This window comes from Halyomorpha halys, unplaced genomic scaffold (genome assembly GCF_000696795.3).
Source record: "Halyomorpha halys isolate HHAL.00 unplaced genomic scaffold, Hhal_1.1 Scaffold106.1, whole genome shotgun sequence".
Taxonomy (NCBI): domain Eukaryota; kingdom Metazoa; phylum Arthropoda; class Insecta; order Hemiptera; family Pentatomidae; genus Halyomorpha; species Halyomorpha halys.
Window position 1 is genome coordinate 1902212 of NW_027111449.1, and position 23283 is coordinate 1925494.

The 23283-nt window shown below is 28.6% G+C and overlaps 3 protein-coding genes and 1 long non-coding RNA gene across 29 annotated transcripts in view; 3 read left to right on the plus strand and 1 right to left on the minus strand.

Annotated features, from left to right (window-relative positions):
- Positions 1-11938, plus strand: part of LOC106677642 (ganglioside-induced differentiation-associated protein 1) — a 14988-nt gene extending 3050 nt beyond the window's left edge. Inside the window, exons 4-9 of one of the 24 annotated variants that reach the window (XR_001342631.2) lie at positions 1126-1323; positions 1766-1862; positions 2810-2933; positions 4246-4311; positions 4412-4464; positions 5652-5896. Coding sequence is in view for 20 of the 24 variants with exons in the window: in XM_014415680.2 (XP_014271166.1) it covers positions 1126-1323; positions 1766-1862; positions 2810-2933; positions 11200-11286 (506 nt within the window). In the remaining 4 variants the exon portion in view is untranslated. Of the gene's footprint in view, positions 1-1125; positions 1324-1765; positions 1863-2809; positions 2934-4245; positions 5897-11199 lie in introns of those variants that run through there. The other 23 variants (XR_010843958.1, XR_010843959.1, XR_001342630.2 and 20 more) reach the window with 23 other exon arrangements.
- LOC106677646 (uncharacterized) lies at positions 6192-23248 on the minus strand. 2 transcript variants are annotated; one of them, XR_010843961.1, is made up of 6 exons: positions 23113-23248; positions 20828-20992; positions 19675-19995; positions 7138-7198; positions 6900-7018; positions 6192-6760 (listed from the first exon to the last, which is right to left on the minus strand). It is a non-coding gene; the product is annotated as an uncharacterized lncRNA (long non-coding RNA). The 2 variants fall into 2 exon arrangements; XR_010843960.1 differs by having other exon boundaries at positions 19675-20573.
- LOC106677641 (ganglioside-induced differentiation-associated protein 1) overlaps positions 15996-23283 on the plus strand; it is a 138061-nt gene continuing 130773 nt past the window's right edge. Inside the window, exons 1-2 of one of the 2 annotated variants that reach the window (XM_014415678.3) lie at positions 15996-16104; positions 17250-17394. In XM_014415678.3, the coding sequence (XP_014271164.1) occupies positions 16043-16104; positions 17250-17394 (207 nt within the window). In that variant the 5' untranslated portion in view covers positions 15996-16042. Of the gene's footprint in view, positions 16105-17062; positions 17166-17249; positions 17395-23283 lie in introns of those variants that run through there. The other variant, XM_014415679.3, reaches the window with a different exon arrangement.
- On the plus strand, positions 17753-18934 carry LOC106677645 (BAG family molecular chaperone regulator 2). Its single transcript, XM_014415693.3, has one exon. The coding sequence runs from the start codon at positions 17945-17947 to the stop codon at positions 18518-18520; it is 576 nt and encodes a 191-aa protein (XP_014271179.1). The 5' UTR covers positions 17753-17944; the 3' UTR covers positions 18521-18934.

The following is a 23283-nucleotide window of genomic DNA, read 5'->3' on the forward strand; positions in this document are numbered from 1 at the left end:
ATTTATTTGTGTTGACGTTCCAACCTGAATTTTAAGGGTTGAATAAACAATACGAGACAAAAACCTTAATTAACAGACAAAATATTAAGAAAAAAAATAAGAAAATAAATTTTTTTTTTGTCTTTGAATTAAGGTTGTTATCTTGTTTTGTTATTGTCAGCCCTGATGAAGGCATGAAATTCAGGTCAAAACATCAGCACAAATAAATATGTTTCTTTATTTATAATCTTAACACTTTCTTGAGAGTGGTTAATATTGTTTAATTAAATAAAATTTTATCCATTTTAGTCTCAAAACATATTTATTCAATTTATAAGTCCAACGTTTCAGCCCTCCCAGGAATCCTCAGGGACAATCTTAATACAATTTTAGAACTAAATCATTTTAAAACATTTCATGCAGGCTATTCTGCCCAGGTCAATCCAACAAATTATTCTAATTAGTCAATTTTCACTTTTAAATTTTATTGTTTAAGATGTTTAATTTTTATCAGTATGCACTTCATATTTGATAGAAAACAAAATAAGCATAAAGAATATAAATCAGATATAACCAACTTCAGGGGACAATCATATTTAGTACATCATAAACAGTTTTTACTATATCCAATATACTGATAATAGTTAACAGTTTGTTGGAACATCACATCCAATCCATACATATGTGTTTATTAACAAAATTTAGTATTTATTATACAAAAGTTGATATAAATAATTTTTCAAGGTTTTGGGGATATTGAAAATTCTAACATGCTATGTCACTACAAGCACAAAATCTATGTCACCATAACGTGCTGCATGTAGAATTTTTTAAAAAAAGAGAACCTTCTTTCGTTCATTCCCTTTATGTATTTAATTAAACAATAAATATGTTACGTTTATTTGTGTATTAACTACTGATCACACCACCGACACTCTTCTCCTCATATTACCTTTTAAATGTACTAATGGGGAGCAGGCCGGTCCAGTGTCAGGGTATTCTGCTTAAGATTAATAGTTTCGTTAATCTTCATCTGTAATTAAAAAATTAACGATATAATTTGTGTACATATTGTTTATATGCATCATGAATGTTAATCAATATTAATAAAAATATACTTGTTTTACCAAGAAAAACTTTTTTCAGCCGATTTCGACAAAAATGGTGAGAAATTAAGAAAAATTGCCGAGGAAAATCCTAAATATAAGGATATATTATTACAAAAGGCTGAAGCTACGGAGAAAACTAGAGATTTAGTTGCTAATAAAGAATCATTTCTAAAACTTCTGGATCAAGTTGATGAAACCTTGTCTGCTGTAGAGACTGAACTCACTTCTCATACTGGTATTTGTTTATTCATTTCTTTGTTTGTTCTTGTTTGCAGGTGTAAAACCTTATGGTCATCAATACCTGGTTTATTATAATTATAAAGCATTTGAAGATATTTGATCTATATTATGAACAATAATGTATGTACATATAGACAAATACAGAAGTATACATACTTTATTCATTATTTTATTTTTAAAGAAATTTTTGATATCATTAAAATTCTACATTATTTTCTTATTTAATAAATGAAACCATGAAAAGTGGCAGAAGAGAAAACATTTTAGTAGATGTATTAGGTTATTGGAGGACTGTTCCAATTTCTAAACTTGGTTACAATTTAATTGTATCAGTATTTTTATAAGTTAATATTGTATTTTAGGATTAATATGTTTATATAAATAATAATAATTATGAAGTAAAAATGTACTCTTAATGAAAAATTTCCGATTTTCAGATCGTGAAAGCTGGTTGGTTTCGAGGGAATTTACTGTTGCCGATGTTGGATTGACAATGCTTTTAGATAGGCTCAATTTAGTTGGCCTTGCTCATAGGTAAAAACAATAGAATATTAATTTAATTTCAATTTGTTCATGAAACAAAATCACTTTGTGTTGCCTTTCTTGATATTCTGGTCACTTTTCACCCAAACTTGTTTAAAATCATTTGTTGTTGGTAGCGTTCATTAATAACAGTTTCATCAGGTTTTAGCAGCTTAACATAGTTTACACCCTTCTGATCCTTCCTAACACAAAGCATTGTCTTCTATCCATAGCTATTTGTCCTCGCAGTCTGTGTTGATAGTTCTTCTGAAGCTGACCATAATCAGTGGTGTCCTACTCTTTTTCATTCAGTTCATGTGGAATCCATTTTACAATCTTCTGGATATCTCCTATGGTTTGAAAACATATCAAGACAACACAACATGTCACATTAAATTAACTTGCAAGTTGTGTTTGTACCTCATCCTTATCTAATAACGATTTGTGATTTGCTCTCTTCATATTTTTATGTGGTCTTGCATGGTTTTTGTTTCACAAATCAAAAACACCCAATTTAAAAATAATTTTAAATCTTATAAACCCCTTAAAGCATTATGATTTACCTATAGCTTGTTCACCACAAGGTTTGACAAGCGTTCAATGTAATTCTGTAGCAGTTTTCTTCAAAAGGTAATATAAAGTCAATGTCTGAAAATTTGACATGTTAAACACTAATAAGAATAATGCTGTTGTATGAAACTTGTATTGTAGCGAGTTGAAACCTTTATCAGATATCTAGACAAAACTTGAAACTGTTTAATTATGACTACATTGACATTGGCTACTGCCATTGCCATCTTTGTACTAATTTCGAGTTTATATTTACAGACTTGGTGTGTGTGTGTATATATATATATAGTGAAAAATTGAACTGCTGAAGTTCCCAGTTTGAAATGGATGCTATGTTTTTAAAAATATTTTTATCAATAATGTTGATAAAATTAATCTTTTCTTTCAAGATATTGGGAAGCTGGTGTTAGGCCTCAAGTCACTGACTACTTCAAACGTGCGCAGTTGCGGGAGTCTTATAAGAAAACCGTACCTGGGGTGATGTTCCACATCAAGGCTCTGGTAGGGTTCAAGGTATAATGTATCTCTTGTTTGACCTCACTGATAAGGATTTTGCAATGAATTTCTTCAGTAAATATAAGTTCAAAAAGTTTGCTATTCAGAGCTCTATAAGCGAAAGATAACTAAAATTTAATTGAAATCTTCCTTGTCTTCTTTCATTAATTGTTTTTTACTTTCATAAATTGTTTGTTGTATTTTAGTTTATTTCATTTTGAATATTTTAATGCAGTATAATTATAATATCTATTAAATATCAGTGATTATTTAGCAAACCTCATTTTTCTAGTATGGCAGTGAAATAATCTAATTAGTGCAAATTTACTTAAGTTCAAGTAATTTCTATAAAAATTTAGAATTCTTTTTGCAAAATCCTTATTTATGTGTGGATTGTTATACTCCTTTGTTGTTTAGATCAATCTTTATTGGTAAATGTGTGTTTTTTTTTTTAGAGTTGACTCTAGTTATATAATATCAAATGATTATATTTTAAATAGACTGTTGCTCCTTTAATTTCTCTATACTTCTCCCAACATGCAAAAATATTTTTCCTATCTAGTTAAATCTTAGAGTTGGAGAAGAAATAAATAACAGAAAGACATTGTGAATAAATTAAGAATTGTTTAGAACATAAAAATTTGCACCAGACTGAAAGGTGTGGTTGTTAGTCTATTATACATTTTTGAACGTAAAGGTTTGAATTACTGTGAAGGTTTTTTTATTTAACCTGCATTATACTTTAGATCACGTCACTAATTTTGGTAACAATTAAAAATTTAATAATTGTCATAAATTTAAATATATAATCACATGTTTGTTGAAAATTCATTCTTAAACAATTCATTTGGGAAGTTAGTTCTAAATAATTCTAGTTATAAACTTACTATTGGGAAAGGTTCTTTCTGGAAAAAGCAAATTTTGTGACATATTCAACATGTTGAAAGTGCTACAGTATATGAACATGCTATCAAAAATGCCTTCCAGGAATTTTTTTTTATCATGCCCTTAACTGATTTGAGGAAGGAGATGAAAATGTTGCATGTTGGGACAATGTATAAAAGTCATTAAAATATGCTTTGATTACTTAATAACTTTTATGCATTCATTTTGATTTTGTTAATTTAATCATTGAAATTGATACTTCATTTGATCTACTCAAATATTATAAAACTGTACTCTTTGGTAGTTTTTTCTACTTAGTAGTTAAAACTGACATAAAAAACTGAAATTTTTAGAAAACTAAAAAGAATATTTTATCCCATTGATTTAAATAAAATTCTATTGATTCTTTTTTTGTTTTGTTTTATTTTGTTTGTTTTTTGAATAGGTGAGAAAGGTTCTTCACTGCGATTGAATCCAATCTGAGGAACAAATAAAGGCACTCAATAACTTTGTTTGTATTGTTGTGATTTTTAATGCTTTTATTATAGCTTGTATCGTTTATGTAGTTAATTATTTCTTTTATAAAATTCTTTTAATTTTGCAATCTGAAGCTGGGACTATAGGATCATGAGACTGCGGATGTATGTCATTAATAAAAGAAAAGGTGATTCGCTGATACTTTAATCATTAGTTGGACTTAACAGTTTTATATAAATAGTGTTGTGCAAATTTAAGAAATTTATTGTTATAATTTTTTGTCTTATCATATTATGTATCATGTTAATTTTTATTTATTTTATTTTATATGGTATGTTAGAATCAGAAACTGAATCAAACAGTGGCCTTTAATTTAAATATATTTATTATTTTTATACCAATTTTGGACCATAGGATAAAAGTTTTTTATTTTATTTTAAAACTTTTTCATGAAAAAAGTTTATAACTTTCATTTCAACTCATTTGTTGTTTGAATTAAAAGTTTCAATGAAAATGAATGTTAAACTATTCTTAAACATTTATTATATTCTAATTACTCAATGAACATGAAATCACTTTAACTTATATCGCACAATAATCTAATAAGTAAATGCTGTAAACAAAGTTTATCATTGTGCAGCTATATGAATAGCCTATAGATAACCATTATCACTATCCATAGCTCGTTAACCTGCTATCTTGTTGCAGCTGATTTTGGTATGCTCTTACTACTAGTGTAAAATTCATCCTTTCCAAGACTCAAGAGCTGTGATTGAGATATTCTATGAGGTTGATAGTGAATTTTTGCTGTTTGAGGGGGTAGCTTATGAGATCTCTGGAATTTATGAATCCTTTGAGGCAAACACTCTGTGAGCCAAAACTTAATGAATACTTTTTTTTTTCTATTGAGTACCTGTTTTAAATGAATCATTCCTATTCTTATAGGCAGGTAATTCATTTTTACTCATTGTCAGATGATGTTGGACATTATCAAAAGATTGTCACTCATCCTTGTTCTTACCAAGAGGAGGTCTATTAATTGTTTCAGTATCTTTTATCCCTGTGCCAGGCCATATGACTGCTTAGGCCCTAATTTTAAAACTTATCCCAGTGTAGTTATATATTTTAAATAAAGAGAAAATAACTTTAAACCAAAACCATTTGATAAATAAAAATTATAAATGAAAATCTACTTCAAGTTTACCATTTTTTATGAAATTATGTGAACCTTAAAGTATTTGATAATATTTAAAAATTCATGTGAATATTTAAAAAAATAAATTTGTTTAATGTAAGCTGTTTTGTATTCAGCACTGTTTTACAATTGTTTCTGTTCCTTTACACTATCATTATTTTTTCAATTTTAATTTTAAGGTTCTTGCTGGTCTTGGAACACTTTGTGCTGCCGTGGGTGGTGGCATATATTGGTGGAGGCGGAAGCCAGAATAAAGTTCTAATGAATATAGCAGTTTTATTAATTTAGAATTTTGATAATCAAGTGATGGTCCCGTTACTAGTTTAGATATTTGTATTGGAAGACTAGCTTATTTTGTTACAAATGATTATTTTAGTTATATTAAAAAATGTTTTATTAAAATTATTATTATTGTGTTTCTTCAGTCTGTTCATGATTTAGTTCTCTAACGTTTTCAGACTATCCTATCATCCTTTTCAAAATTTGAAATAAATATAATTGAATCGTTTATTTTAGAAAGGGTATAAGCACCAGAAATAGATTTTCAGTAGTTTAGAAAAACTGCCTTAACACTGCAATGTGAATGCTTGAAAATTCCAAATATTACTATGTATTCTATGATAAAATCTTTAAAATGTATTCATTCGCTCTGCTTCCTGAGAAGGATTTAGGACTTTGAGCCTGTGCCATTACTCACATTAATTCGGCAGCACAAAATATTTGGGGAAAGAAAACAAATATAAATCATATAATCATTAATTATTGCATTGAAAAAGCCAAACAAGAATTTTATTTGATTTTTTAAAAATTTAATTTAATTAATATGAGGTTCAGATTCAGGTCTAAATAAATATCTGGATTTTTTTTTTTTTTTTTTAATAAAATAGAAATAATTTTAAAACATTGAGCAAACTTTATTTAGCTCTGTTGTTCAATGTTCCTTTATAATCATGAAAATAGATCTTCCAGTTGCCAAGTCATGGACATTGAAAAAATTTACTGGTAAAATAAAACTTTAATTCAAGAAATATGATATAAGAACATGTTATCTACAGTTGACAAAAGAGGAAGGATGTATATGAAATCCATAAAAAATACTCCTTTTTTTTCTTTGGATAATTCTTTTCATTGGTGCATTGTTTATTTAAATTTTATATCTTTTTTTTTATAAATTATAAGACCGACTTCAGCCATATAGATATTTTTTCATTCAAATTCATGTTAAATATGGATTTAAGGTCACATGAGCTTCTACAAGTTATGTTGATCTACCTTCCGAGAATAGGTTCTGCAAAAAAAGTAAATGTTGATAATTTTGAACCTTTCTAAGATAAACGATTCAATTGATCAAAATATAACAGTAGAAATACACAAAAGTTCTACAATAACCAAGGTAAATGAGAGAATATTTTATGTAAAGAAATTACAAAGAGATTGAGGTCAGTAGGATGAAGAACATTAATAAGTAAATCATATTTGTGTTTCATACAAATATGTTCGGTCATTCCACTAATCGAATCTCATCCCCTCTATCTTCATATTAAATCTAAAATCAATAAGGAATATATCATTGAGAAAATATTTTAGTGTGGTATAAATGATTTATTGACACTATAAAAAAAGATGAATAATTTTAAACAGATAATTGATAATTTTTTAGCAAACCTTTTATTTATTTTTCTTTATGCGTTGTTTCCATTTCTCAGTAAAACCTTAAATCATTAATCTGAAAAACAATTAGAATGTATGATATATACTATTATTCGAAAAAAAAAAATGAGAAACCTCTTAATATTACTTTTAAAAAATATATTCTGTTAGTATGAATTTTTAAAAAATAAAGATCAGTTTTAATCTTCGTTACTAATAATTATTTTTTTTAAATATAAATTTAAAAATCAATTAGTTTAGAAATATATAGCTATGTATTTTAAAAAGTTTCATTCAATGGCACATACATTTTAGCATGCATCTAGTCAGTTAAAACTACAATAAGTGACAAGAAATCACTTTCTCATCATCTTTTTAGAGTTTGACTGATAACATAAATGACAAGGTGTATATGAGTCTTTGAGAGCAAAAGTCATTCTGTTCTCATCAATTAGTTTTCATAAAAAAAAAAAATTATTTAATTAACTACCAAGTGCATTATCGTCAAGTGCTTTTAAGTAGTTTGACATGCTTATGACTGATCAGTCTTAATTGAAAAAATGTAATGGGACTTCTTTTAAAGTTTTACTTATCTCAAAACTCCAGGTTTGGCTTATACAACTTTAGCATTCAATATTGATCAGTTATGAAGATCATGAGTGAAAAACTGTTATCTAAAACCTTGAATGCTGGAAAATACAAAATTTAAGGTTTGATAACTCCTAAAATTAGTTTTTGTTCATAACTGAGTTAGTTATCTATGAATTAGTTACATAGTTTGATGAGCTTTAAATGAGTAAAATTGTGTTTTCCTTTAGAAATCAGTCACAATAAAACTGTTTAGCTGCTAAATAAATTTCATTGCTATCAGTTGAAGAATTTAGGCACTAAGGAGGAAAACGTTTAATAGATAATGGTACCTTAAAAGCTCTCTTTCTCAAAACTGGTTACTGCAGTTACAGCCTTGTTGAATCGAGGTATCAAATTACTGTTGCTAATTTCTAAGTCTTAACTGTTGAGGGTTCATTAATTTGTGGACATTTCCTATATTTCCCCTATTACGGTTGGACATAGCTTTTAATTTCCTCTTGTAGGCATTTTTCAGACCAATTTTTGATGGATTCAAAATCGTTTTCTGCATATTTGACCTCATAGGAATACAGTTTTTTCCTTCATCTATTTTTATCTGTAATCTTATTTGTGTACCATTATTTTGGTATATATTTAAGTTTTGTTGGTCTTTGTTTTAAAGCTTTTTTAATAAGTTTATTTGTACAATTTTTGTATCTAAAACAAGAGGTTTGATGTTCTATTCAAAATTATACTATTCTCATTTCTTAGATACATTAAAAAAGAAAGAGTGATTATAGATAATAATGTCATTCACTATTTCGCCAGGACAAGCAATGTTGATTAAAAACAAAGGAGAATACTGTAGCTCCATTTTAGCTCAAGTTCCATTTCAACATCTCGACTAACATTAAAACATCCAGTTAGTTAAAGATCAATTAGTTTCATTGTACTTCGTTTAAGACAGTAATGTACATTTTTAAGAATACATAATGATGAGAAGATAGTTGACCATGGATAAATATGAAGAGAAAATGGTTGGGTTGCGGTCAGAAAATAACACCAATAAGTTGTAAAAACTTACATAATAATTAACACTAATATACCATTTAATAAATAACATCAATAAGTTGTAAAAACTTATTTAATAATTAATTAAATAGGTTTTTACAACTTATTGGTGTTATTTTCTTACCGCACTCCAACCATCTTCTTTTCATATTTTTAAGAATAGTTGGTTTGCCATTATTGGCCATTTATGAAGCAACTTAACATGTTTCTATGGTATCACACCTCATTTTGTGTATTGGAAGGATATCATTTTTAATTTAAAAATTTATTGTGACATAAAACAGATTTTCATAAGTTTCTTTTTCTCAAAATGATTTTGCTATAACTTTCAATGAGCCAACTTTTAAAAAATATCTTTGAACCTCAGAATTCTTGGTTACAATAAGGCTTTATAATAAAGCCTTAATTAAAAGATAATACAATAAAGCTTTATAGTATTATTTTATAACAAAAAATTTAATTGTAAATCCAATCCATGATGTTTTATTTATCGCTAGTTTATTATTTAAATTTTCTTAATGAAATGGAAGAGAGTACAAATACATTTTTAGGCTTGATGATTTGGATTTATTCTGAATATTAAAACAAAATGTTATTTAAACAGTCAGCATTAGGATAGGGTAAACATAAAATCCTGCAGAAAATATATTGTAGCACCATGACATGCTGCTTGTCTCTCAACATCCCTGCTATGTTCTCCAGAAGGTTTTCTTACCTTTTGTAGAACCAAATGCTCTAATAAAACTGATTGAACGCTGGCTAGTATGAGTCGCTCTAGGACTTTCTTCATCACAGAAAGGAGATTTATAGGTCTATTTCACTTAAGGAATGGTACATCTCTCTCTCCTATGTAGAGGAGTTGGCAATCTTCCGTTCTCTTAGGAAGTATCCTCTATTCAAGCGGTCACTTAAAATTACAAGCAATTTCTTTTCAATTTAGGGGATATATTCCTCAAGATTGCTGTGTCTTTAGTATCTGGTCCCAGAGCTCAACCAGTCTGTTCTATTCTATAGTTCCTGGAGGACCCAAATTTGTGCCTGACAGACAGAAGCATCAGTGTGGTTCACCACTTGAGTACTGCCTCAATTTACCAGAGCCACCCTATATTGTATACACCAAGGATTCCTCGAAGATTCATTTATGATAAACTCATATACAATATGAATACACAGTAAACCTCTTGTCGCTTCTACAGTTTTGGTATGATCATTGTGCATTTTAAGGGTCTCCTTTTAAGACTGTTAGAGGTAGTTTCCACCATGGGTCTGATTTAACTCTCATCTTCTGATGTTTTAAGAGTCTGGTTTTGACAAGGAGTGTCCAAATATTCCTTGAAAGATAATGTCCACCATCCTCCACCAATCTTCTGTTCCTCCCTCAACATAAATTGGATCATTAGGTGCACTTCCAACACCTAATTCCTTGTGATGCGGTTCTTGGTAATTGAGAATTTTGGTTGAATTTATACTTTCCTGTCCAATCGGTTGAGTCATCTTTGCTCTTCAGTTCCTAAACTGTCTATAATAATGCACTATTATATAATATATGATGAGCTCACAAATATTTTCTGGCAGTTTTATAGCTAACTGTTATTCTGTTATATTTATTGATATGAATGGTAAACAATATTTTATTATTTTTCTGTGCACTTTCCAGTATTTTGGGTTTATCAAAGTTGAATTTATGTTGCAGTTTGATTCTATGAAATGTAAGTCCTATTGAATTTATTTTTTTAACAATTTTACAATTAGGCATGTTAGGAATTTCTAGTTTTTAATTTATTTTATCTTTTAGCTATTTTTTACAATCTCTTTTGTAAATCCTATTTCATATCCCTAAATCATATTTTGTTCTTTAAGTTACTATTGTATTTACTCAATTTATTTATTATATATATTTTAACAACAGTTGTGATGGTGTTACTACATAGTTATTCAAACAATAAATATTTAGCTAAAATTTTATAAATATACGTATTGGTGCAATAATTGATCCATTGTGGCAAAATGTTCTGAAGATGGATAATGCTTCTCCAAAAGGTAAACTGTTGTGGAAATTGTTTTTTGCACATTTTTTCTTATCTTTTGTCTGTAAAATTGATTGAATATTGAAATTTTGTCCTTTTCACTACATTTGTTTGGTGTATAGTTATTTACAATTTGAAAACTTCAGATATTAATACTCAAATTGCCTCATAGATAAGTTTGGTGACAATTTTTTTTTCATATTTTAGCATTTGTTTTTGTTTATTTTTATTGTTTTAAAATAAATCAGTTTAGTTAGAACATTTTTTTTTTTAAATTATCAATATTCTTTTGCCCGTGATATTTATAATACATATCATTTATTTCCTGTATCAATAAATATTTATAGTTTACATGTATTAATATGTTCCCATTCGATTGAATCTAACATTTTATATTTTTAATTTAAAGGTTATAGCTGGGATTGGATTGGCTTTAACATTGGTTGGAATAGGCGGAGGCTTTGTCATCTGGAGGCGGTGTAACAAATCTAGTTAATATATTATTATAATTAAAGTGTAATAATGCTAACACAAAAAAATTTTTATGGGATATTTGATTTCTTAAAATATACAACAGAAATGTTCCTTAGGAAGTACCAATTAACTAACTTCTGGATGGATTGAGTTAACTTCAAGTAAATGATCAAAAACTTCATAGAGCTTGATCATAAATCTTGTTCTGAAGCTTTTCCATTGTTTTATAACTGGTGGATCACCTATTGTTTCTAATCTTAAATCATACTTTATGCCTTGTGCCTTGGTACATTTTTCTATAATTTTGTTTAACTTGACTGAAATACTGCTTCTTTTAGATGCAATCGTCATTTACATTGTTTCAGGCTTACTTCTGTGCTGTACATATTTATAAAAAATCCAATAAAGAGAATGCCTGCCTCCCTGTTACATTACTATCCAATTTTAATTGTTTAAGTTGCTTGATAGTAGATGGATATTTGTTTTTATTTAATTTATTTTCTTTTAAATATGATTTATAATTTCCTTTAATTTGATTACAATTGTGAGATTTGAAGTGATTATTATATTTGAATCATTTTGTAATTTGTCCATGAATATTTTATAATTTTTTTATTCATAAATTAAATTATGAACTAAGTTATTGAAAATGTAATACAATATGTTTTTGTTTATTAGTTTTTTTTTATCTAACAAACTATTGATAAACAAGATCTAGAATTAAGGCTAAGTAAGGTGTCTAGAATTGTTAATTATGTAATAAAATAAATATTTTATTTATACTTAAAATTTTTATATGATGGGTTAGTGTTATTATATTTTATAACTTGTTCAAGCTTATACTAACGCTACTTAGACTAAGGTCTGAGTGTTTCCTTGTTCCTTATTAGTTCCAAGTTTATCTTCCAACAAGAAGATACAAAATAATATAGGTGTGGGAAGAAAATGTATGCTCTAAGTATATTAAATTGAAAATTATATCCAAATCGAGGTAGTAAATATATTTAAATTAATATCAAGAGAAAACTGAGAAAGGATATGTACATGTAATTAATTAAATATGTAAACAAAATAACATAATTAAAGAAATAAAATACTAAAATAAGTCAAAAGGAGGAATTAATTTGATGTGAACATATTTTGACATTATGCTACATTTGATGAAATGAGTTATCTTGAGAAAATTATGATATTTCGGGAACTATTAGACATACAGACTTCTGTCAATGCTCAAAATGAAGTTTGTTGAATTCACGTTGAAGAAACAGCATTTTTATGATATCTGTAAAACTGCAGTAAGAAGATGATGTTTTCTCGTTTTAAAAAAAAAAATGCTGGTTTTTTAAAACTCTTTTTTTTCCGGATACTATTTAATGTACAGAGCTGTATAAGGCCACACTTTAGCAAATTTACCTCATTTTGAAAAAGGTATGTAGGTGTTATGTTTATCATGGGGTTGGTAGTTCCCAAGATAATGAGCATAGAATGAAAAAGGATGACAATCTAGAGCTTTTCTCGAATAAAATAAAATCCCTTTTCTTTTATTTCAGGGCCATTATGATTTTTTAAATTTTATTTCTGGCATATTAACAAGGTCACTTTACATTCCAAACTTCAGTATAAAATTAGCCACCTTTTTTCAGAGCTTCTGGACTATTAATACTACTTTTATTAACAAGAATCCATAGTTTGACTCAAAATACAACACTTTTTTCTTAATGACTTAATGATAATGGTATAATTTAATATATTTTTAAGTTGGACTGGTAGTTTCGAAGAAAAGCCGAAGATCGCGAACGAACAGATTTTTTCCCATTTTTTAAATTATCTTTGTCTTGAAACTTATGTCCAATTGTAACAGACGTAAAATTCTGAAATGGAGTTAAATTTTTTTCATGGTAGATCATAAAAGCTCTTCATAGAAAATAATAAATCGAAAGTCGATAAATACCAACTAAAAGTATCTGCTAGTAGTTATTTTGGCCGTTGGGGGTCTATCTCATATAGGCAACTGTCCTACTTGGCAGTGAGGCAAAAAAAAAAAAATAATAGAGCAATTTTCGCACGACATAGCAATTAAGGTGTTTTTTTAATTCCCTAGGAAATCATTAAAATCACAAGCCATATGAGGTTTCGAATATGTCATTTATATAGGGCGAAGGACTATTATCTAGTTTTTTCCAGATGTGATAACAAATGTCAGGAAACTAAAACACACTGTTAAAAGTTTCAAAACTCTCTTAAATTTCTAGAGGCTGTAAAGTTGAAAAGCAATACTATGGCAAGCAGAATAGTTGCTATCTATGAAGAATTTGATCTATCCGGCTTCGTTAGACTAGTTTGGAATTATATTTATTGTACCTACTGTAGTAGTGACATGATTGATCTAGCTTGACATATTGAGCTGACCCAACTGAACCCTAGGATAGGTGAACAAAACCTATTCTCTGTTGAAAATGATTGATTACAAAAAAAAAAATCAATAAGAACTCACGTTTGAAATTAGCTGCTTACTTTGCCGAAATTAAACTGATGAATAATTTTGAAAATACATCAAGCAAGTAACAGTGTAGAATTATTTAATGTAAAAATATGTATTAAAAAAATAAGACGCCATTTTATAAAGAGTTCCCACTGCTATGTGTTTTTCTGTTTCACTGTAGCCATGAGTCAGACCTGTGGGTGCGGGAGCCCTCAGGGGTCCGCCCAGCCTCATAATGCGAATACCCAGGCGAGCTTCCTTACAAAGTACTGCACCCATGACCCTTTATGAATTGTAGCTGTACAAATTTAATTTTTTTTATTATACATTTTATTCGTATAACTGCTGATGTAAAAGTTTGTAGTATCCAGCCAAGAGACTTGGGCTCGAACAAAACCTTTTGAACTTTTCAACTATCTTTTGCGAGTGTTGATCTTAACAAAAATAATTTTCTTGTATATTCATTCAAGCACATTTTATCTAAAACATTCTATTTTTTTAAACTGCAGAGGTGGTGTTGGTTTTAAATTTTAGTAACTCTTTGAGTAAAATATACACTCTAAAAATATAAAGTAAAGATATGTATATAAAAATAAAAGTTCCTGTATCGTATGAATCCTGGACTGTCAGGGATTCAGGAACGCGTCCTGAACGAGTAAAGTGTTATTTGCCCAGGATGCGTTCCTGAATAGTGATCCAGGTTTCCCGACTAAATGATAATGAAAATGACAGTTTGTCCGGGATTTACCAATTCTTATCAGCAGTAGATATAGGTCCATGGGCGTAGGCAGATGGGAGCAGGGGGGAGCTACGAAATCAGGATTAACGAAATTACCGTGACATGCCTGCTAAATACACCAAATTTGATATGAAAGCGCATTATTGTATAATGATAAATATTAGCCTATGAGCCCTCAGATATTTTTTTTTTTAATTTTGCAAAATAAACCATACTATTGAAATTGAAATTTTTGTTTTTTTATTGGGAATTGTGATGTGATGTTGACAGTATTGGGCTAATTTGCACCAATATACATTGGAATAATCATTATCTTAGATTTCATTCCTGTTTATGTAGTGTTTCAAAGAGACTACATTTTAATAATATTACCATTAGTTTCTTTTCTAATCACCATTAATATATTTATAATGCAGCACAAAGTAGTTGATGATGAAAATCTTCGTAGGATTAATAGTTTCCATGATATTGGCCAAAATAAATTTACAAAGAGTTGATTTTCCATCGTTTTAGAAAATATAATTGCTTACGAACGACTATCTCTAGAAGTATTTCACGTAAAGAGCTATATTATAGTTAAACTCTGAATCTAGTCAAAAGCACCACAAAGTAATAGTAAATAATGAAAACGTTATTAGTGTTAATAGTTTCCATGACATTTGCCTAAAATTTTTCGGTATTTTGAAAAAAAAGTCGGTTATAAACTTCCCTATCTCAAGAAGTATTAAACATAAATAGCTCTTCTTCTAAGGCTTAAATCGGAACTAGTTAAATGCACCACACTTACTGATTTAGAAATGGTTAAAGGCGAGAATATACTAATTGACTAAATAGTATTATAAATAATAGAAATAAACGTAAGCGAAAGGGAACAGGGAATGAATGTATAATACTCATGGAAAGAATATAAAGGGTGCAGAATATGGAAAATATTTAATAATAAATGGGATTGTCTAGAGAAAAAGTTAAAAAAAAAATAGACACAAATAAAAAATAAATATAAATTAAGAGACCAATGCAAGTAATACTGATATAATTAAAATTAAGTCTGTGAGAAACACTAATGAGATCTGCATTGCAGACGTCTGAAATCCATTACAAATTCCATTAAATACAAATATTCAATTTGCTGCTAACTTTTAAAAATTTTTAGGATACCAAGGGTAATATTTTTTATTATACTATAAGGTACCTTCATACCAAATGTTTTTATGATTCATATCACTGTCATGTTAATATATTGCTTCATTAGCCACACTAAAACACAAGGATTACTCGCTCTCGGACTGTACTACTCATTTTAATGTATACAATGGAAATATAATTTTTTTCTACAATGCAGATGTAACCATCTCGACCTCGACATTCAATGACTACAAACTATGAATCACAAGATGATTAGTTTCAAGTATATTTTTTATCTGTGGAATCAGACGAACTAGAGGATATATCCAAGTCACCTTGCATAAATAAGCACAGTCATCTGACAACACTGCTAATTACGGAGTCCGCCTTCAGCCAGTCAATGAAAATTGGAACCGAAAATACACAGTTGTTATGGTTAAGGATTTTTATGTTTTAATTTCCAAACTAACAAGCTCAGTAAATTTGTTTGAAAGGTTAGACATTTGTATTTATTTTTTAACAAATTCTTGTTGGGTACGTTTTCTTATAGTGGGAGAGATATGATGATATATCAAAAGTTTTAATTTTGTTTAACTAGCCTATTTTTTTTAGCTAATTACAATACCGAAAAAATCAACAATACAATTTTTGTAATATTTATATTTAAAAAAACAACACACTTTTCTAGAGATATTTCCTTTCCATATTCGTTTTGTAAGATACCTATATAATTTTATATATTTCAAGATACCTATATAGTGTTTTCTGTCTTGGAGAATTCTTTCGATAAGTATATGAGTGTTTCATTTATTTTATTTTTTGTATGATGTAAAGATTTTTTCAGTGTTAGAGACATCACTAAACGACGTAAATACTACTTGTATTGGGCATTTCGATAATAAAAATCAACTAACAATTTGGAAATTCCCAGTATTTAATCTTCATAGTTTATTTTTTGTTGATAAGAAGCACTCAAACTGTTTAGTAAGATTTAAATAACAATTGCTATTGTTTTTTATTAGTGAATAAATATTTAATATTTGTGGGCAAAAGTAGTTTTGTAAAAAAACCGGAATCTTGAAGGTGTTGCCATAAAAGTAAACATAATAAAACATTTTTGCTTATGTTTTTTAATTTCAATTTACTTACTTAGCGCTAAACATATATATTTTCCTTTAACGGTTACTTCTTGTAATGCATAACAAGTATCATTGAAATTGGTTAATATAATTTTTATTCTTAAAGATGTCTCTTTTATTGTGGTACAGTAAAAGTTTACATCAGTCAGTCGAAAAACTCTTCAATTGTTATTTACATTAATAAAATAAAACGTGGTAACTTAAATCACTATATTCTTAATCGCATGGATTAAAATGAAAATCAGTTAATCCGTGGGTGTAGTCTTATCTTAAGACCTTACTTATGTTTTGTTTTTATGTGAAAATCTATGAGTCGATCAAAACATTTAAATATAATCCTATTGTAAAAAGGATATTAAGAGCTAGTTGTCATTATTCCAAGAGCTTTCGTAGGAAATTGTTAAAGGGAATATATTGTAATATAGAGACACATTGTTCACTAAGAATGTCTTTACTAAGTTCTCATCTCTCCAAAAAGTAAAATATTTATTCTTTTTAAGGTACAGAAGTTTACTTTCTACGACAGACAAGCTTTCTTCGTCATTCAGTCCAGTAAGGATGGCGAGTGGAGAGGGAGCTGTTCCAGAACAAAATGATAAGGAGATTCTTCTTTATCTCCACAACCATTCATTTTACTCTCAGAAGGTCAGATAGTTTTAATAATATTTTTTATTGTATAATAGTTATTTTAAAATCTTAATATAGTTTGGTCGATGCGAAATGGATGTACTACGATATTATTAGAAATGAGGATTAACCAAAGTTTGGTTAATTTCAGTGACGTAACAGTATCTTTGTCCGCTGTTTTTTGTTTTAATCTAATGCTGAACACTTTCATATCTAATGATTAAGACGAGCACCCAATAATGCAGTTTACTTCTTAGTTAAATATTACATAAACCACTTTCTCTTCAATGTATATGTTTCTGCCGGCCATTATTCACGGCCTTCAATTTTATCATGTTAATTCTGATAATGATATGATGTTTAAAACTTTTTTAATAATTTGAGTTATTTATTGAGTACAAAAACTTTTTTTGTACTGAGTTTTATTGAAAGAAACTTTTTTGATGTATTTTAAAAATTCAGTGAAATACATTTCATAACCTTACTCCGGTACCTTCAGTAGTTGTCTGATTGTTTTCTGGAGGCGTCAGGTTCCCACAAGCAGTGAGTCACGAATTTTACATTCGAAATGGATGTTGACATTGATAGCTCTATTCCGAAAATTGAAGAAAACGAAAATGCGGAGAAACACCCGAAAGATCATTTGCTAGGCATTCTGGATCAAGTTGAGGCTCACGTCGAAAGACTACGAAAAGATACATTACTCTTGGAAGAAAAGAAAGACTCTTTATTCACAACGTTAGACGCGATTAGAAATTCAGAACTTTTGTCTGGATTATTAGATACAGATCGTGATGATATACAAAGGTATATAGATAGGGTAACTATGCGTTGTATGACTATTGAGATATTAGTTAGAACAAATAGAGATCAAGCCCAAGAAGAGTCTCTCTTTCAGGTAAATAGACTCATTGATCAACTTGTAGTTTCTTTTAAACAGGATCCATCTTCAACAAGATCTAGATGTCAGGCATATCTTGCGGCATGCTTACCTCATCCAGAAGTACCGACAGATAAAGCTTTTGAAATTGCCTTATTAGGTTGTGCATTGGATGACCAGAAGAAAATTAAAAAAAGGCTGCATGGTCTATTAAATTATCTCGAACAGGATGGTAAAATCGTGCCACTATCTGATTCTCAATGATGTATAGACCCTTAATTTGTTGTGTACAGTTTCATTATTAACACGTCATATAGTAAAGCAGCAGTGGTAGGAGCGGACTAATACATTACATTCCACTATGTTACATGTTATCTTGTTATGTTAAAGAACCTGTTGCCGTGGCTGTGTTCAAAGTTTAAGCTGTTCGATATTTCAATTGTCATTATTTGTTGCTCTCTAATTTAAAATGACTTGAACTATATTGCAGATGCTTATCTTTGTTTAAAACATCAGGTATTAATAAAAAATATATTGTTCTTTTATTTGTTTCTCAAAGTTTTACTAAATATGCAATAGTATTGCTTATCAATTTAATCTTATCTAATGTTCATTTTATTTGAGGCTCAATATTTTTAAATTTCTCTATATTTAATAAAGGAATCATTTTGAAGCATATTTGTGGTTTTTTTATTTCCTTTTTACCGTAACTGAAATGTTAATGTTTATTGAATAAGTACATATATTGCTGTTCTTTTATTTAAGCCATTTTCTACCTTTTGAAATTAATCAAATCCACCAAATTTTTTTAAAAACTTATTCATAACATTTTCAAGTTATTATTATGCTTTGGGTTTGGGAAATGATTAAAGGTAATTATATTTACGCTGGTATTTATCATGATGGTTACATTCTTATTTGGGTTTTCAATCAAAAAGAGGTGAGCTGCAGGACATATAAAAAATTTGCCAATCAAAAGAAAATTTTTAAAGTGATATTCATTGAATGAGAAGGGCTGAATCTATTCAATGTCTATAGTCGTCAAATTTAAATTAATTTTATAATATGATGACAAGTAATTTTATCTATCTATGTATGGGAAAATAAACTTTAGACTATAATGAACAACCAAAAAGAGGCCGGTTATTAACAAAGTATAATTAACACTAATTAAAAAAAAAAAAATGAGTTACAAGACATTTAACAATAAACTAAAATTGTTTTCCTTTTTTTTTTTTTTTTTTTTATGAATGAAGGTATTACTTGTTACTGATTTCCATCATTGTTATTTTAATAAAGCATGTTTAATTACATACATATTTGATAGTTGTTCTAATAACTTATTTTTTACTGTCTCAGCTATGACGGAGATACCTCTTTATTAAAGTTAGTTTCATTTACTATTTAAGCATTTTTACCTGGGGTGTTCCTCCTCCTCTCTCTTTGGTGGGCTGCTCTAAAACCTTAGGACTCTGGTAAAAACTCTGAAAGTCTGGAATGATTCGAGCGAAAACTGTATTTGTCACTGGTAGTTCATGAAGCTGTTCCTGCTGCATTTCAGAAACAGAATCTGAGCAGAGTTGACTGAAGGTCTGGTTTTAAAAAGTGATTGTTTCACTGGCACCCAGATACGATACAGTCTGACTTTGAGAGATGATGAAAGATCTGGTTTTTAAAAAGTGACTGTTAGACTGAGCAAGATGTTATTGTGCACTGATTTCATGTTTTTCATCCTTTTTCTTGAAAAAAAAAGTTTTAATAATTTAAGTCAAAAGTTATTATTTCAAACTGATTATAACATCTACATGGTATGTTACTATAACATTACGTAGTTGATTTTTTTATTAAATTACACGAAAACTGATGAAGGGGAAATACATTTTCCTTTTTACATAATTTTTATACACAGTTTTCACATGGTGGAGTAGTCCGATCAGTTTCTCTACTCCTCAATTTTCCTTTGTATATTGTACAAATCATTTTACCAAAATATTTATCACATTTTAAATGGTATCATGCCAAATTATCTATGTTTATGGGATTTAATGCATTTGTTTATTTTATGACAATTTCGACCAAAAAATTCACATTTTTAATGCACATACTCAGTATTTAAATATACCTCATAAACAGGTGTTTTCATTTATTAAAATGATTGTTATTCAGCATAGTACAATCATTAATTATGTAAATGTAAGTTTTCATAAAAGGTTGAAAAGATCTATTTTTTTCTAATATAATTATAGGATGGACAGTTGTTCCGAAATGCCTCCAATTAGCCAATAAAGAAGTGGAAAGTAATAAGGGCTATATATTCCTTGAAAAAATATAGAAAATTAAACACTTTGACACAAGTTGAATACTGAAAATTATGTGATAAATTATTTTAATTTATAATTTATAAATTATAATTATGTTGTAATGCAATCAATAATTATTAGCAATTTTAGTTAATGATTTATGATAGTTGTATAATAAGTGCTTCTTTAATACTTCTTAGATTGTTCTGGAATACAGGATTGAATTGTGCATATTCATTCATGCTATTACAAATAATAATTCATTCATTACCTCCCCATTTGTATTGAAGAAATACTCATTTACCACCTTAATAATTTTTAATATGAATAGGACCTTGTAGTGCTGAAATACAAATATCTCTGCAAATTGTCTAATACAGGGGTGTCTAACTGGCAGTCCTCCAGCCTCTAAGTCATTTTTATGACTCTTGGTGTTCTGAAATAAAATGAAAATAGGATGATAAATTTCAAAGAAAACAGCTCTTAGAGGGGATAGAGGCAATACTATACACACAACTTCACGATGTGTTTATTAATCAGATATCCAATTTGTATTTCGGGATTCTCAATTCAAAATATAATTTTAATAAATTTTCTATATGTGATGTGGTCCAATTGCATTAAATAATCGAGTTTTACACATGTGTGTGGCCTTATGGTTATATACTGCAGCTAACAAAGAACCCATGATTCTAAAAGTTGCCATGGTCTGGTGACATACTGTGTCAAGAAAACCTAAACAGCCTTAAAAGACTTTAAAGATTTCTCTTATAACCCTACTTTGCTTTCATAGTGGCATATCTTACAAAAAATAGTTCTGATTTTATTTTAATGTGGACGTATTCCAAAGATAATACCGTTTACTAGGGATTCTTTTCTTTTATTGTGGGTCCTTCAGACTGTCCTAAAGCTAGTAAGGTTGTTACATAGTAACCCCAGTTTGCAGTAAAATCTATAGAATACATCAAAAACAAAATAAATTAAAACTTTTTTGCCAGATGTGCCACTATTAAAGCTAATCAGTGATATGTTTTGAGGTGTAATCAGCTCCATTCTTACTACTACTATGAAATTATCACTACTTACTAGTTGAAGTGTCTGCTCTGAATATTGCCTACTGGCTTACATAAAGGATCAAATCACAAGATCATTTTTTCAACCCGGAAACTTATGACAGAGACCAGAAAAAACATTGGTGTCCATTTACAATTCATGAAAATACTGTCAATAAACCTTATCTTATTTTGAGATCAAGAATTATGGAGATATTGACTAGTATGACAAGATAACTTTATCTAAACCATATATACTTTAAAGTGACATAAACTCCTGTACTTGTAGGTTCTTGAATAGCAAGATGAGCATTTCCACTTGTTTTTTTTGTTGGCATGTTTTGCTCTGGCCATTCTGATTGAGGTTCTGGCATTTATTTGTCATAGAGAGACTATATATATTACTAAAGAGAGACTGAGTAGAACATATCACCATATGAGCTGATGTACTCTTGTTGCTCAATATGAATACAAAACTTAATCAAAAATATTAGAGAGATGCAAGAATATTATGACAAGCATATCCTTAAACAAACTGAAATGACGAGGTGATCTTGTTTTGCTGAAAAGAGGACTAAGGCTGTAGAATCACGTCTATCTGCTGTAACAGGGTAGAACAACAAATAATGACATTAACATTGTTGGTCACTTTTCAAGGGATGCTGGTATAACTGAAGCCTATTTTGTGCTGGTCTTGTTTACTTCAGTGGTTCCCAATCGGTACCATCGCTGATGGAACAGTCTGGCAACATGTACTGTTTAATTGTTTCCTTTTCTTGATGTTTGAGTGTTATTTGAAAAATTTCAACAGGTAAATGCAATATGCACTTTTAAAATTTTTACAATTTAAAAAAGTGAATTTAAATGGTCTACTAAAAAAAATTTTTTTAAATAATCATTTTGAATCTCAAACCGTTTAAGCAACCCTAAAGAAGACCTGTTATGTGGGAAGAAGCATCAGCTCATAATAAGTAGTCAACTCTATTTTTTAATTATATTTCTGATTGTAACCCAGACTATTTCCTTCTTCATATACAGTCTATCTATGTTTAATATTAATTTTTTTCATTCACTTGTATATTTAAACATTGCATTATATTATTTAAAATATTTATGAATTTAGTTTATTTTGTGATAAATATTCCCAAATCTACTGTTCTTTCATCATCCAACTTGAAAAGATGGTGAATAATTACCTTTTCATTTTTAGTTTTTAATTAGTTATGAATGAGAACATAATATACTAATCAACTGATTATTCCTGTAGTTGACCAAACTTTAAATTATTATTTGATCTGAACCAATCACAGATTTTTAAATGAATATTTTTATTTTAATCACCTTATAGGGGTGTATTCAATGAAGCAGATTAGAAATCTCTTTTTTCTGTTATTGATCCTGATGTGTTAATATCATATAAACATAAAATAGTTAGTTTTAAAGAAAATTGTGGTTCTTTAAGACAACTTATTGTTATTAATGCTTTGATAATCATGCTACTTACTTTTGATATTAATCAAAGTACAAAGAACTTAGTAATTCTTCCCTGATTTATTGGTGAAATGTCTTGGTCATACATACATTCAATATAATACATTTATAAAAGATTATTGTTTCTAGTATCAGATGGCCAGTTTGAGGACTAGTCTTTTAAAAAAGTAACAAGAGGGGATTG

Excerpts from the sequence above, each read along its gene's own strand:
- LOC106677645 (XM_014415693.3), top strand. The coding sequence starts at position 17,945 with ATGGATGTTGACATTGATAGCTCTATTCCGAAAATTGAAGAAAACGAA.